This window comes from Macaca fascicularis, chromosome 14, assembly GCF_037993035.2.
Source record: "Macaca fascicularis isolate 582-1 chromosome 14, T2T-MFA8v1.1".
NCBI classification, from domain to species: domain Eukaryota; kingdom Metazoa; phylum Chordata; class Mammalia; order Primates; family Cercopithecidae; genus Macaca; species Macaca fascicularis.
Window position 1 is genome coordinate 13,350,062 of NC_088388.1, and position 16,376 is coordinate 13,366,437.

At 49.4% G+C, this 16,376-nt stretch overlaps 1 protein-coding gene and 1 long non-coding RNA gene across 2 annotated transcripts; one reads left to right on the top strand and one right to left on the bottom strand.

Annotated features, from left to right (window-relative positions):
• Nucleotides 1-758: 758 nt before the first annotated feature.
• Nucleotides 759-10,339, bottom strand: TMEM109 (transmembrane protein 109). Its single transcript, XM_005577697.4, has 4 exons — nucleotides 10,247-10,339; nucleotides 4,268-4,512; nucleotides 3,214-3,316; nucleotides 759-2,430 (listed from the first exon to the last, which is right to left on the bottom strand). The coding sequence occupies exons 2-4, from the start codon at nucleotides 4,502-4,504 to the stop codon at nucleotides 2,039-2,041; spliced, it is 732 nt and encodes a 243-aa protein (XP_005577754.2). The 5' UTR covers nucleotides 4,505-4,512; nucleotides 10,247-10,339; the 3' UTR covers nucleotides 759-2,038.
• A 115-nt stretch (nucleotides 10,340-10,454) lies between these two features.
• LOC107127262 (uncharacterized) lies at nucleotides 10,455-11,675 on the top strand. Its single transcript, XR_001484876.3, has 2 exons — nucleotides 10,455-10,619; nucleotides 11,364-11,675. It is a non-coding gene; the product is annotated as an uncharacterized lncRNA (long non-coding RNA).
• Nucleotides 11,676-16,376: the final 4,701 nt, after the last annotated feature.

Sequence of the window (16,376 nt, forward strand, 5' to 3'; positions counted from 1 at the left end):
ACAAGCAGCTCACCTGTGAAGGCATCTGACACCTGAATTCAGGGACATATGGGATGGGAGCTGCAGGGACAGCAAAAGAGTGAGGGAGTCAAACGGGGCCAGATGCCAACCACCTGAGCCTGCCCTGACACAGCCCTAGGCCACCGCCGTGGAGGAAGGGCTCTAGGTGCGGGCAGCTCTAGTCTCTTGACCAGCTCCACCTGGGGAGCACCCTGCAGAGCCTAAGAAGGGTGAGGGTTGCTCAGCACTCCCGAGGGAAGGCCGGCCTCAAGGGTCCTGACCCAGCGTTGCCTACCAGGCAGTTTGGGGAGAGGCCCAGAACAGGAGCCCTGGCTGCACACTCTCATGCCCTGGGCAGCTTACAAAGAAAAACATGTCTGACGCCCTCCGCAAAATTGGTCCAGCCTGTGGGCCAACTGGAAACCTTGGCACAGGAAAGTCCTCAGGTGGGTGGTGAAGGGGAGGGCAGGCAAGTCTTCTCCAGGCTGCCCACCCACCTCAGCACACCGCAGGGAAGGGGTGCCCCCTCCGCCCAGCAAGCACACACATTTCCAGCAGTGCGGTCGTTCCTACGTTTGGAATGGAGGCACACCTTCCTCATTCCTCGTGCCCCTGGAGGGAAGGGTACCTGGTACCAGCCTGCCTTTTCAGCTCTCCCCTCTGCCGGCCTCACACTGTCCCCACAGGGAGAAGTCGGGAGGCGGAGCTGCACTACAGAAATGGTTCAGCAGTAGAGGAGACATCGAAGCAATCCAGACTTGGAGTAAATACATTTTATTCAGAACAAGATAATAAAATAGCGTGCATTTTATTTAAAACCAACCAAGCGCTGATAAAAAATATATATATATCACTGCAGCTGTGATTCCACATCAAACCTGAACAGTAAGAATTGGGCATTTTTTCTTCACATCATGTGCCAGGCCTGGCAGAGAAGGATACCCACCTCCACCAGAGCCTCAAAGGAAAAGTGGCCCCTAACCACCAAGATGGGGCACCCTGGTGGAGAGGGGCAGCTGGCAGCTCACCCTGCTCTTCGCAGACCACGCGAAGGGAAAGGAGCTGCCTGTGTTCCTCCCGGGCTGCCAGGGTGGACGCTGGTCAGCAACTCCTTCTTGGTTTCAGGGAGTGGAGCGATGGGGACAGAAGTGCATGCAGTTGTGCAAACAAGGAGGCGGGTCCTCCTTCCTCCTTCAGGGTCTCTGAAACCCCCATAGGGCATATAATGCCCAGCAAGGTCCCACTTGCAAGCACATGCCTACAAAGCAGCAGCCATCTTTTGTTTTGGCTGATGGGGAAATCAAGATTCTGAGAGTGACTGCTCTTCTCTTGACACAAAGCAGCCACAGAGCACTTTCCTACATACAGTATGGCAGCGAGCAAGCAGAGGGCCCTGCTGGCTCGGATTAAGGCACTTGAAACAGACACAAGGTATAACCTCCTCCCCTCCAGCCCCCACAGGCCTCAGGGGACCCTGTTTCCCCACCCTTTATCCTTGGGTCCCATTACCCCTGCCCCTCCCCACTGCTGGGCAATGAAGAGGACAGCAGCATGCCTTACAGGACCATGGTTTGGTGGGAGTACAGGGTAGAAGGATGAGGAAAACAAGAAGGGAGCTGGAGATTTGGCCAAGGAGCAACTTCAGAAGGACAGAAGAGCAACAGCATTAGGAGGAAGCCAAGGCAGCAGCAGAGGGAAGCCAGTTAAGTCATGAGAGACCAATGGCAGTGATGTTTGCTGGTGCAGATGCAGAAGCCAGAGGGAGGCCCCTCCAACCTTCCCTGGTGAGGCAGGCTGGGAGCAGAGAAAGGGTTAAGAGAGCAACTCCAGACAGAGAACCTCAGAAGACAGGGCCGCAAGGACTGGCAGGGGGAATGGCTTTTCTCTGTTTCTCTTGGCTGGTGGGGCTGGGGCAGGGATCAAGGTTCTGAAGGCTGAGACAGGGCAAGAAAAGGGCAGGGGGCTGGCAGGAGGGCTGTGTTGCCCCGAAGCAGCTCAGCTCTTTGGTATGACACTGGAGGTGCGTGGGGCATTCTGCTCACTCCTCCTCCACACTGCGGGCCCCCTTGGCCGCTCGCCTCTGGCGCCAGCGCAGCTCCTCCACCTGGCGCTCCAGCCCTCGCACCTTGGCCTCAAGTTGGGCCCCAGAGGCTCGGGAGCCAGTGAGCCGGCTCAGCAGGGCGTAGAGGATCAGCAAGGCCAGGAGTAGCAAGGCCCGGGTGGAAGGGTCGGGCACCGACCTCACCAGGGCCACAAAGCCGGCCAGGAAGATGACAAGCTTCAGGCCCCACAGGATCCGCCCCAGCAAGGCCAAGACCAAGCCGAGGAGCAGGGACAGCAGCCAGTAGGCGACCAGGGCCCCTGCTCCCCACAGCAGGAAGGTCTGGACTTGGCCAGGGCTGAGCTTCAGGCCCTGGGCGAGGTAATCACCTGGAAGCCAAAAGAGTCAGAGTCAGCCAACCTGGAGAAGTGGTGAGGGGAGAGCGGGGCAAGAGCTAAAAGGGTGAGAGGTGCTAGCCACATTGCCAAGGAATAAGGTGTTCTAGTAGACTCAGAGTGATATGGGTTGGAATCTCAGCTCTGTTTCTTGCTGGCTGTGAGGACTGGAGTAGATTACTTGCTTCTGTTGAGCTGCAGTTTCATTTACTAAATGGGAACAATTCTACTGCCTCCCTGTACTGTGGCTGGCAATTAAATGAGATACTACAGCTCAGCACGATGCCTGATAGGAAGTGAACAACTGGCACGTGGGGGTGGAAGTTATTTTTTAGGGGGTCCAGGTGGGACAGGGTTTTGCTCTGCTGCCCAGGCTGGAGTGCAGTGGCGTGATTCCGGCTCACTGCAACCTCCACCTCTTCGGTTCAAGCGATCCTCCCACCTCAGCTCCCAAGTAGCTGGGACCACAGACACACGCCACCATGCTTGGCTAATCTTTTATAGAGACGAGGTCTCATTATATTGCCCAGGCTGGTCTCAAACTTCTGGCCTCAAGTGACCCTCCTGCCTTGACCTCCCAAAGTGCTGGGATTACAGGCGGGAGCCACCACACCCGGCCATGGTAGTTCTTGGCTTGCTCTTTGGCCTTGTCTCTGCAGGATCCTGGGAAGGGTTAAGCAGCTTGGGGAAAAGGCTAGACCCTGACAAAGATGAACTCCCCCAAGTAGGAAAGTACAGGCAAAGCTCTGGCTGACTACCCAGTGCTCCAACACTCACCAGCCAGCCCCAAGGCATTTAGCAGCTGTGCGGAGATCCCAGACAGAGCAAAGAAGGCCACAGAAATGGCTGATGAGATGGCCCACAACACTTGGGACGAAGACTGTGGAAAAAGCATGGAGCGAGATGAGTTCATAATTAACAACGGTCCTCGCCTTCAAACCTGATCACCACTGTCCAGGCAAGGACTGCAGGAATGTCTCAGACCTGTTTCTCACCCAGTGGTGACAGGCCTGGGTCAGAGGGTAGGTGCCTTGGGGCTGGCTAAGGGGTCCCTTCCACACCCACCTTCTAGTGTACAGGGATGGCCAACAGGCCGTCTCTCCTTCCTGAACCGGAAACCAGGGCATCTGGGACATAATTTAACTGCTTTGCTGCGATACTCTGGAGGGAGTAGTAGGTGTACTTGTGTGTGAATGACGGAGACAATTAAATACTTTTAGTAGTCACCCTGTAAAAGTGGAGCCCTGCTAGCCTTCCAGGGAGTCATGAAGGTGTGTGGAGAACATCTGTAAAGGGATAGGATGTTTCAGTGAAAAAGGAGTCTATCAGCTATACTATATTATGGATTTAAAAAATGATTGTCTCAGCCCTTCAGTCCAGCCTATCAAAATTATGTGATACCACGCTTGGGATGCCACTAGGTAAAAAAGATAACCCAGCCTTAGGCTCCCAATAAGCCCAACCCACTTCTACAGGTGAAGGAATGGATTCAGGGCTTGATATTTTGCCATTTCGAGATTCTAGGTCAGATTTAGACCAAAGTGAGACTCTACGGTCACCCAGTAACACGGGTTTATAAAGATGGCTCATTTTCCAGCCTTTCTGGCAAGGAAAGGGCAGGAGCCAGGAAAAGATAGGGGTGGAGCTAAAAGGCCCTAGGACAGGAATCAAATAACGAGGAATTCAAAGACAAGTGCTGTGTGGCTTCTCTTTGTGGAATTTGGGGCTCTCTGCACCAGAGAAGATGTGGAACTAAGATGAGCTGGCCATTACCAACCTCTCTTTTACTTTTCCTTAATGTGTGTAGTCACACAGGGGCTACCTTCCTTACCTCTGACACCAGGTGCATGGTCTCTGGCCCAATCCAGGCATCCAGTGTCCCCCGCACAGATCGACCTATCTGGGTCAAGAGATCAACTGGGGCCTCTCTCTTCTGCTGGCCCGGTGGTGCAGAGTCTTGATGGGACTGGGCCAATGCTGAGTGGAGGAGGATGAGGGCCACTAGGACCATCAGGATGGCTTTGAACAGATGCTTTCCCCATCGTGAACTCATGCTGGAGGCTGCCATGACTGGGTCTGCCAGGAGAGAAGCACAGCATGAGCTGAGTGCCATGGTAGACACACTCACCCTCCCAGCTCTCATTATCCCAACATCCTTCTCCGCCCCTACCTCCAGCAAGCACCAAGCTAACCCTGGAAAGAAAGTGCTGTTAGCTGGGAGAGGAAGGACTGGGACTTCCAACTGGAGCTGGGTACAACCATCTGACTCACAGGTTCCTCTTTCACATTCTTTACCACTTGCATGTTAATTAACCAGCAAATATTATTCAACACTTTAGAGTGGGTGAGAAGATCTCTCTCAGGTTTGTGCCAGTTCTAAAAATCTGAAGGCCTGTCCCTGTATCGTAGGTGCTATAGGCATAAAAGAATTATAAGACTCTATAAAGGCTCTGTCCCAAGGAGCTTATAATCGACTTAAGATAAAGCTGGTATAAAAAACAACTTAAAAATAGCACACAAGTAGGATTACTGCCATATAATGGTATAAAGAAAAGTGCTCAGTTATGTGCTCAAACAAGAATAACTGCACATATGTCATCTTCTCTGCAGGACCATCATGTGAGGTGGCTTTTATCCTCCTCATCCCTACAAGTACAGGTGAAAGAAACTGCAACTCAGAAGTTAAGCATTTTCCCATGGTCACTGGGCTACACAGAAAGGCCAGGATTTGAACCCAAGCTTCTGCTTCCACCCATCTTCATTAGGAGTCAAGTTATATTGTGGGTCTCAACCATGGCTGCTCACTGGAATCACCTGGAAGCTTCACAAGTACTGATGTCTGTGTCCCAAGCCCAGAGGCTCTGATATCATTGTCTGGGTGTGGCCTAGCCTTAGACCTGCAAGAGCTCCCTAGGCAGTTCCCCTGTATGAAGTTGAGAACCACTGATACAGAGTGATCTCACCTCCCCACCCCCAATGGAGGTGCTGTAGTTTGAAGAGCAAAACTCATGTTGAGATTTAAGTGTCCCTGCACCACCTGCAGAGCCTGGGAGCTCCCGGCCCAGCCAAGGATGTTGGATCTCATGATCCTCAGTACTTTTTTGACACCCCATTCCCCTCAGTAAAATAGTTTGACCCCTTCCCCGCCAAAAAAAAAAAAAAAAAAAAGAAATTTAGGGGTGAGGGATAGCATTAGGAGATAAACCTAATGTAAATGACGAGTTAATGGGTGCAGCACACCAACATGGCACATGTATACATATGTAACAAACCTGCACGTTGTGCACATGTACCCTAGAACTTAAAGTATAATTAAAAAAAAAATTATATTAGACTCTCCATAGTTTGGGAAAAAAAATTCCATTTTGTAAAATAAGTAGATTGTACTAGATTCACTTTTCATGTCTAAACATTTTCTGTGATTTTATGAATTCGATTAAATATCAATTGAATTTTCTTTCCAAATAAATGAATTCCAACATGGAAAAAAAAAAAAAAAAAGAAATTTAACTGTCATGATGATGGTATTAAAAGGGAGGACCTTTAAGAGGTGATTAGGTTATGAGGGTTTAGCCCTCATGATGCCGTTTTCTTGGGAGTGGATTAGTTACCCCAGGAATGGAGCTCCTGATAAAAAGGATTACTTTGGTCTGATTTCCTCTCTGTCTCATGTGCTGGGTTCTGCCTTCTGCCATAGGATGACCCTTGCCAGATGCCAGCGCCATGCCCTTAGACTTCCCAGCCTCTGGAACTGTGACCCTAATGAATTTCTGCTCATTATAAACTACGCCGTCAGTGGTATTCTGTTATAGCAAGCAGAAAAGGGACGAGGACAGTGGGCAAGGGTATAATAAACAACCTTTAAAGAAAGATACTATTAATCAAAAGCTAACATTCAGGTAGGTCTTGCCATGCACCACATCGCTCATTTAACTGTCACAACAGCCCATCCGTTGGGTGTTGCTATTTTCCCCCATTTTACTGATGAAGTAATTGAGGCAGGTTAAGTAGTAAGTGGGGAAACCAGCATTTGAATCCAGGTACTTCTGACATTGGACCCCTCACACACAACAACTCTGCTGTATTGTCTCCAACTAATTCTCAGAAGTGATTTCGAAAGTCATACAGGCTAGGCACGGTGGCTCACTCCTGTAATCCCAACACTTTGGGAGGCCGAAGTAGGAGGATTGCTTGAGCCCAGGAGTTTGGGAGCAGCCTGGGAAACATAGGGAGACCCTGTCTCTACAAAAATATAAATAAAATTCATTAGTCAGGTGTGGTGGTGCATGCCTGTACTCCCAGCTATTTGGGAGGCTGAGGGGGGAGGATCACTTCAGCCCAAGAGGTCACGGCTGCAGTGAGCTGTGAGCATGCCACTGTACCCTATCCTGGCCGAGACAGCAAGACTCTTAAAAAAAAAAAAAGTCACACCACAGATTATTCATGAGTTAAAATAAACATGGCATCTACCACTCATCTCAGTGAATTACTGGTGAAAATTACCTAACAATTTTGTGCTTTGTGCTCTGGTCTTGTAACACAATGCCACAGACAAGTTAAGATCCAACAAGTGCCAACTCATTGAAGCAGGTAAAGATCAGCCAAGAAAAAAGTATGCAAGTTCAACTTCTATTTGCCACTGTGCTTGAGAAATGTCAGACAGTGCCAGCAAATTCCCTGTTCTCCTCCAGAGGCTCAGAAATGAACCTGTACCTCCAGGAGTTTTCATGATTCAGACCTGATGTTCAGAGGCTAAGCCATGCCCCTGAGGTAGGAGCAGTCAGGTTTTTGAAGTTTTTGCAGTTACGCAGGCACTCAGTGAGGTGAACATAAACCCAGAGCTTGAGGATGGACGAGAGAGAAGAGAAGGATGTCCCAGTCTTGCTTAGTGGGAAGAGGAGTCTAGGAAAGGGTTCTAAAAAATACTATATTTAGGGTACTTTTTGGTCCAGAAACAGCTGCTCTAAGCCCTTCCTGAAGCCTGGAGGGTCAAGCAGGGCTGAAAAACATGCAATTCAAGGCCCTCAAGCTGGGAAAGCCTTCTACTCTCTTTGGCACAAATCAAGAACCAGATGGTTCCTGCCTGCCAGTGGTCAGAGATGAGGAAAGCACAGGTCAGTTCCTGAGTTATCTAGGTCATAACCATGTTGGGGACTTAAAGAGCAGGGTTGCTATCTTGGGTCAGATCCTTTATCCAAGGACCTCCACCAGGAGGGATCAAATGTCGTTTCCTCAGCCCTAGGAGGTCAGGGTGCCATGAGCAGCTCCTCCCACAGCAGCCTGTCTTGTTCTGTGCCAGCCCCAACTTTCCAGTGGCCGTCTGCCCCAGTCAAAGGGAGCTAGGAGACCTTGAAATAAGCCCTCTACAGTGAGGCTGGCATTGTCATGCCAGCTGATGATCTGAAGTGCACCAGAAACCAAATCTAATAGGATTGTGTAGTGTACCCTTTGGAGATAATGAGTGCAGAGATTGGCTGGCTGGTCTGCTTTTTCAAATTGTTTTCTTTAACAGGACTCCTCATTTTTTTCCAGGTGAATCTCAGGCAGTATGGATCACTGCTATTAGGCCTCCTCACTTTGGCCTAATCAAATAGTTTTACTAAAGGCGTGGAAACAGTCTCAGACTCTGTGAGGAGGAAGCATGTCTTAAAACTTCTTCACCTTCTGCAAGGCCTGGCGTCAGACAAATAATAGGCACTCAACAGCAACTCATAATAATACAAAGTTTATACATATCTATATGTATACATATGTTCTAAGAATTTTTGTGTGGTGCTTTATAATTCACAAAGTGCTTGTTTTTTCATCACTTCTTTTAACTCTAACAACAATCTTTTAAGATATTATTACCCTCTTCATTTTACTCTGAAAAGTATGGCTTAGAGAGGTTGAGTGACTTATCCAAGATCACACAGCAGAGCTGGGACTTGACTCCAGTACCCAGGATCTCCATCTTGCCTTTTTGCTTGTCCCACAGCCACATGCTGCCTTGATAGGACATAGCCCCTGCCCTTATGGAGCTGAAGTTCATCAACAAGCTCAAAGTGCAGGACATCCAGACTCCTCCGAGGGAACACATACCAGGAGATCATCTGCCTTCTGGGCTTATAGGCCATAGTTTTGTACCAAGAGGTATGAGAGGACAGCAAAAGGTGGGGGACAAAATCTGCCACTTCTGTTCGGCAGCTGCAATATGGCTCAGGTGGGTCTGGAGAGCCCAGCCGGGCTGGGGAAACAGCTTTACTTACTGTGTTAGTGAGGGGGCGCCACTGCTTATGTTTAGCTGTGGTTTGCTACAAGGGTAGGATGGGGCATTTCACGCCCCTCCTCCCAATCAAGGCTCCTTCCTCCTCTTCTCTTTCCTTTTGTTAGTTTCATTTCATGCTATGAATCACCAGGTGGCAGGAGGAGCGGCAAAAAGTGCCCTCTATCGGCTCTGACTGTCCCGCTGCTGCTCATAGCTGCCCCTGAGGAGCGGGGGTTCTCAACTTTGGTTGCCCATCGGAACTGCCTGTGCAGCCTATTAAACGAGGATGTCTGCCCCACCCAGGGCTACTCACTCAGACTCTTCCAGAGAGGGACTCAGCCCTTTGTTTTGCAAAGCTCCCTAGGAATTTCTGATGCATAGCCAGCAGCTCAGGGAAAAGTCTAAGCAAAGCTTCAAAAGTGCAGCAGTGCACAAAGGACCCCAGACTTCCGTCCCAGGCTCAAGTGTGCCACAGACCAGAAGTCACTACCTTTACACCTGTTACTTAACCTGCCTGAGTTGCAGTCTCCTCAAACGTAAAAGTGAGTGAAGCCGGGTGAAGAGTTGCTGTAAGGAGTTAAGATATTTCTTCAGCAAGCGCTTTGTAAACTAAACATCTATAGAAATGTTGCAGCACACACATTACCACTGACTATATATCGTAGCATCATTTAGCAGTTTATCAACCTGCCTTCCCCATTACACCAAGCGCCTCCCGGTTAGACTTGACATCTTGGAATCCCGAGCGCCTAGTAGGAAAGATGACTAATAAATGCTTGTTAAATGAATATTAGCAACCTGCCAAGAAATCGTGAGGGTAGAACCAGAAAGCCATGGAGAGGTGAGGAGGGAGATTATTTTAATAGTAGATCCAAATATACAGCAGCCACACGAGAAGCACAGCTGAGTCTAAAGGAAGGTCCTAAACAGGGCGAAGTCGCCACTGCAGAGAATGAAGTCAGCGCCCTCGCAGGTTGGGGGCAGCTCCCACTAAACCCCTGACAGCTGCTGCCCAGCAACTGTTTGGGGGCAGGGCGACGGCAAAGGGGCAGCTTCCCGGCCGCTCCGCGCTCTCCCCAGGGCCCAGCCTCCCGGAGACAGGGTGTCAGTGGCATGTGCTATTTCGAACGGCGCGTCCCCTGCCAAGCGCTGAGGGGTGGCGTCGCTGGCAAGGGACGTGGCGCGACCCATGAGTTGGGAGCCCCCCGAGGGGCTCGAGCCGAGGCTGCAGGAGGCTGGGCTGTGGGTCCGGACTCGGGAGTCGGGTTTGGCGCTAGCCTGGTCCCCACGCCCGGGAGCCGCTCCACCTCCGCCGGACCTCGGTACCTTGCTGCAACCCTCTTCTCCCCGGAAACATGCGCCTCCCGGGTTGCCTGGAAACGACGCCCCCGGTTGCATAGCAACGAGGATCCGGGTCCCCGGTTTGTTTCGCCCGCTGGGCGCGCAGACCCCTCCCGACTCGGACTCTCCAGGCCTCGCCGCTCTGCCTGGTGCCGCCTGCAGCGGCTGCTGTCTCCCCTTCCCGTGCGCTGCCCCGCATTCCGGGGCTCGGCCCGCACTCACCTTTCTCAGGCCACTGCTATCCTTCACGTGCGACTTCGCTGAAACGCGCCACCAAAAACGCGCCTCAACTCCGGGCGTTGGTTTGCCTTCTCCGCATGCGCAAGGCGGGATGAGCCCGGAAACTAGCCGGCCTTTCTCACAATCGAAACCCACGCCGGGAGCGCATGCGCCCCGCTTTATCTATTGCGTTTCTTTTTTCCCCACAAGCATTCCCACCGAGAGAAGAATGGGATCGGAAGTTCCAGCAGGGAACGGAAGTCTCTGGCTGGAAAGGGGAAATAAATGACTATATGTGGGCTGCAGAGTGGGTAAACTGGATCTTTGAAATCGGAGTGGAAGCTAATCCCCCTCTTGCCACCGCTCGGCATTTTGGGTAATGTAGTTCTCGAGCTACAAATGTTCCCTGGGGCATTGTGGGCAATGTTGTTCTAACCGGGCTGCTAACGAGCACCTGGTCTTCCTAGAAGCTTCGCGCTAAAAAGGCACGAAAGAGAAAGGCATTAAAGGAGCAATTAAAGGCACACTGCGCTAGGAAAACGCATGCGCTCCCCCAAAGAGAAAATTCGTAGGCTGGGCGCAGTGGCTCAAGCCTGTAATCCCAGCACTTTGGGAGGCCGAGACGGGTGGATCACGAGGTCAGGAGATCGTAGACCATCCTGGCTAACCCGGTGAAACCCCGTCTCTACTAAAAAATACAAAAAAAAACAAAAAACAAAAAACCTAGCCGGGCGAGGTGGCGGGCGCCTGTAGTCCCAGCTACTCTGGAGGCTGAGGCAGGAGAATGGCGTAAACCCGGGAGGCGGAGCTTGCAGTGAGCTGAGATCCGGCCACTGTACTCCAGCCTGGGCGACTGAGCGAGACTCCGTCTCAAAAAAAAAAAAAAAAAAAAGAAAAGAAAATTCGTAAAATTCGACGGCTCCCAAATGCTAGTTCAGAATTTTAGAGAAGGAGAGGAACCAACTCCCGCTCTCCTTTTTCTGCCACAAAGGCAGTGATAGGGACAGGGGGCAGATAAATGCTAGGTAGAAAAGGGCGGGTCCCTGGGGAAACCCCACCCGCAAGCCAAAAAGCCTGAAACCGTGGCCCAAAGTGAGAACTTCTATTCATGTTTTCCTAGTTGAATGTTCCCTTTTCCTAAGCCACCTATGTCTCTGCCCTGCCTCATCCTGTGCCTGGAAAGACTCCAGACTCATCTGGCAGAGAGGAGAAGCAGCTGGATGAGGGGACGACCATGGCTGGATGTCAGAGAGAAGCAGCTTGTCTTCAGAGGGACAGCCTGAGGTATAACTTCGGAGACGAATCTGGCCGGAGACAGCTGGGCTTCAAGGGAAGACTACATACCCGCCTGTCCCACCCATCTGTTTTCAGCTCCCCTTCCCTCTGAAATCCACTTTCATCAGCAATAAAATCCCAGGCATTTGTCCTTTAATTTGTTCGTGCAACTTTATTTTTCTTGGACGCTGGACAAGAGCTGGGGAGCCACCAGTGCGGATACAAAGGCTGTCACGCTGGCCCTTTGCCCTCGCTGGTGGAGGGCAACCGCGGGCCCACTGAGCTGTTAACACGTAAGCCGTCCACGGACGGCAGAGCCGAAAGAGCACTGTAACATGCCCTCTGGGGCTTCGGGAGCCTCAGGCACCCTGCCTGGACGCTGCCACAGGGCTGCACGGAATTCGTTCCTGCCGGTGCCTGAAAGCACACACTCTGGCTCCTGCACCCGCTCACCTGCATGCTCCCTCCTATGAGGGGTGGAACGCAGTGAATCTTGAGTGAGTGGAGTGTGATCCCACCGGTGCCGAAGAACGGCTGGCTTGTTCCAGCGCTTGTGCACTCCAGTTCCCGCCTCGTTCACTTGCGTACTCTCTCCTACGAGAAGTTGAGAGCAGCGGGCTGAGTAAACGGGGCACCCCTGTTGTGAGTCCTGTGAAAGGGTCAGGGCAATATCCTGCTTCAGCAGCACCGTTTAGGGGAATGAATAGTGCTTCTGAATGAGGTGATCCCTTGCCTGTCGTGTGATCCTGAGCACACAGCTTCATTTCTCTGGGCCTTCACTGCTTGACGTTCAAGAACTATAAAGGACCTAAAAATACCACTTCACAGTAGGTGTGAAGTTTCAAGGAAGCAACAATCATGAACATTAAAAAAAAAAAAAAAATCCACGTTGCTGACCGAATGTTTTTATAACCATCAAGAGCTGTCATAGGAGAGCTTCCTTTTGATGTTAAAACTTGTTTCTCAAACTCAGCCCTCTAAAACGTAACTCTTCCCTGCCACCCCCAATCATTCAGCCTTCTAATTCTGCCTACCTCCCAGAATACACACTCTGTAGGCTCCCAATCTGTCACCTCACCCAGTTGTTTCTTTCCATCAAATGTTCCTCAGACACATCCATCTTCATCTGAGCTCTTGTCACTTCCTGCCCCTCAGCTAAGAGTCCTTCTTCCAGAACAGGCTCTGGTAGCATCCTGAACCTCACTCTCCAGCTTTTCTAACAGTTTCAATTTTACATTTGCTTGTTAGATCCTTTCTGATGTGTAGGATTACCAATCTCAGGTCACAGACTTTCCTGGGAAAGAAATGTAACCTTTTTTTTTCTATGACAAATTAATTTCTTTTCAACTCTGTTTTCCATGTGGGTAGCAGAAACAATCTCAGACAGCTCAGGGTTCTTCCCATCCTTGATTTTCAGGTTGTATACACCTTTTGGAAAATGAACATAGGGCCAAAATTGGGGGAGAACATTTATCTAATCCTGGCCAGGGGCAGTGGTTCATGCCTGTAATCCCCAGCACTTTGGGAGGCTGAGGCGGACAGATCACTTGAGGTGAAGGAGTTCAAGTTCAGCCTGGCCAAAACGATGAAACCCTGTGTCTCTAAAAATACTAAACAAAACCAGCCGGGTGTGGTGGTGTGTGCTGTAATCCCAACTACTTAGGAGGCTGAGGCAGGAGAATCACATGAATCCAGAAGGCAGAGGTTGCAGTGAGCCAAGATCATACCACTGCTCTCCAGCCTGGGTGACAGAGTGAGTGAGACTCCATGTCAAAAAAAAAAAAAAAAAAAAAAAAAAAAAAAAAAAAAAAAAAAAAAAGAAAGAAAAAAGAAAAGAAAAGAAAAGAAAAAGAAAAAAAGAAAATTCATCTAATTATCACTGTCAGTCGTTTAAGCTGGCAACTTCTCCCTGCCTAATCTTCTGTCACTTGTCCACACAGATTGCCACTGAAGATACCTGGCAAATTGAGCTTCTTCTGGGTCTTTGGCCGATGTGTCCCCATACTCCCCAGGCAGCAACAGCAGCGTTGGTCTGGGGGAACAAGGCATAGAGTTCCTTCCTCAGGGACCCACCAGCACCAATACATGTATCTCTTTTCCCTTAAGTCTCCCTGTTTCTCCAAAATCAAGTGCCCTGAATTTTTTCTATTCCCTGTGAACTGGCTTATGAAACGGAAAAGCCTTGAAGGGACTTCCTTTTTCCTGCATCCTGCTGTCATAGCCATAAACTCCCCAGCAGAGGGGCACCTCTGGTTTTGCTCATTGTGATATTACCAACACCTAGTATCATGCCTGGCTGACACACTATGGGTACTCAATAAAGACTGGTTCAACAATTAATTACTGAGTCTCCCTCCTTCTAGTCTGTCCCACTCCAACCCATCCAGTAAGTGTCTTCCGGAGGAAACCTCTAAAAGTGTAGTTATCACTCCACAGTTCAAATGCAAACACATGCTATTGTGCTGCCAGCCCAATCACCACCCAAGTTTAACCACCTTGGGTTCAAGGCCTCTCCTAAACGGATCCATTTTATTTCCTACCACACATCCAAGTACGGTACTTGAGATGCGTGGCCTGTCAGGCAACCTGTCTTTCAACCAACAATCAAAGTTCCTGCTATGTGCCAGGCACAATGTGGCACTCTTACACTCTGAGAGCAAAAGTAACCAGAACAATGATGGTTCCTACCATCATGAAGTTTACACTCTAGTGGAGAACCCAGACATCAGATACTTATAAATAGATAATTAAATGATTACAGTTCTTTGAAGTGGTTTGGAGGACAATTACAGTTTGCTGTGTGGACTAAATGTAAACCAGGGACCATGAAAAGGGCTCCAGAGGAAGTGACATTTAAGGCGAGACTGAAGTTTACATTGGAGGGTTTGAGACAGGAGGGGGAAGAGGGAGGGAGGAGAGGAAAGTGGTCCGGGCAGAAGTTCTGAAACCAGCCAGAATGGGTATGTTTGAGGAATTGAAAGGCCAATGTGGTTGGAGAGAAGATAAAGTGAGACCATGATGGTCAGCACGGACCAGATGGTACAAGACTTGGGGTCAAGTTTCCTCATCCAGAAACTCTCTCTCTCATTCATGGCCTCAGGAATGACCCCTGGTTGGGGCTCAGAGAATGATACCCCAAAGTATGGTGCTTTAGTATTGTTTCTGAGCAAATAGAGGCTTACTGCCTGATGCACATAGAAGCCAATACTATGGTACCAGCTTTTGCGTGGAGAAAGGCTTTATTGCAGGGCCACCCAGCAAGGAGACTGGAGGCATGGCTCAAATCTGTCTCCCTAATTTTCCCTAACTGGGGCAAGTTTTAAGGGGTCAGAGGGTGATATGGTTTGGCTGCATCCCAACCCAAATCTCATCTTGAATTCCTACATGTTAAGGGAGGGACCAAGTGGGAGGTAATTGAATCACAGGGGCAGGTCTTTCTTGTGCTGTTCTTGTGTTAGTGAATAAGTCTCATGAGATCTGGTGGTTTTGAGAAACAGGAGTTTCCCTGTACAAGCTTTTTGTTTTTGCCTGCTGCCATCCATGTAAGACGTGATTTGCTCCTCCTTGCCTTCTGCCATGATTGTGAGGCTTCCCCAGCCACGTGGAACTATAAGTCCAATTAAACCTCTTTCTTTTGTAAATTGCCCAGTCTCAGGTATGTCTTTATCAGCAGCGTGAAAACAGACTAATACAGAGGGCAAGGAAAAGAATTAGGAATTTTTGCTTGGCAGGGTCTGATTGGAGGGCTTCAAATTTGACTACATGGGTATGTTGAGGTGGATTTTCGCCCTGGATCTTTCTCGTCAATAGACCCTTTGCTCCTGAAACAGTTCTAGCATTTAGGTTCTGTTCATGTCTAGGTCTTCTTGGTACTACAGGGAAGAATCATTGGTTCTGGATGTTGTTAGATGTCAAAGCATTTTCTATTATGCATGTCCTGCTGACATGACTTGGAGTTTTGGCTCTGTCATACCTACAAGAGAACATGACATTCTATTATCAAAAGAGTAGGCCCAGTTTGGATTGGTCCTGAGGTTACAGCATGCTGAGCACTTTTGAATGAAAAGAAATGGGAAGGTCTTAGAAGCTGCCTTAGAACCAAGGACTTTCTAACCTTCTCTTGCCCACTGACCCCCATCCTAAGTGCAGGTAGAAGCTCTCTCTAGAAGTTCCCTTATCTCAGAAAATTTCTTCCAAAAGAAGTGCAATTGTCTCAAATCCCTCTTCACAGGAAACTCATCAAATAACCAGAAAAGATTAACCACTAGAGAAGAATAAAAACTAAAAGTCATCAACTCACCACTACACCTAGAGAGACTTTTAATCTATTCTTCTGAGGGAGCTATAACAGATTACCTGGGAGACTTTATGAGTATAAGACAACCTTTGTTCACAATGGAGTTCTGCCCCTCACCTTCCCACAATTTGTTGCCACCTCCTCCAGAGCTCATAAGAACTTTGTCCCAAGGCATTGTCTGTTCTTGGGGCTCATTCATTTCCCCTAAAAATTATTTGCTAGCCCTCAAAATTGCCTACATTTCCCCCATCTCTCTCTTTCCTGGGTGCCATTTAAGTAAGCATCAGCCACCTGTTCCTTCTTTGAGCCTCATATTTTGTATGACTGCTGTGCACACTTGCACACTAATACACTTGTATGTCGTTTCTCCTGTTATTCTGTCGTTTGTCAGTTAATTTCAGCAAATCTTTAGAGGGCAGAGGAGAAACTTTTTTGCTCCATACCCTCATTCAGTTCTCAGCGAAAAAAAAATCAGCTCCTCAAAGATGCACTCTCTAAGTGCCCTGTCTAAAGCAGCCGTTCCTCCAATCCCCAGCACCTCTGTCTACTTTGCTCTGATTT

Coding starts and splice junctions, on each gene's coding strand:
- TMEM109 (XM_005577697.4), bottom strand. CDS start 4,504: ATGGCAGCCTCCAGCATGAGTTCACGATGGGGAAAGCATCTGTTCAAA. Junction 3,317..4,267: donor CCATGCACCTGGTGTCAGAG/GTAAGGAAGGTA, acceptor CTTTTTCCACAG/TCTTCGTCCCAAGTGTTGTG. Junction 2,431..3,213: donor AAATGCCTTGGGGCTGGCTG/GTGAGTGTTGGA, acceptor TTTGGCTTCCAG/GTGATTACCTCGCCCAGGGC.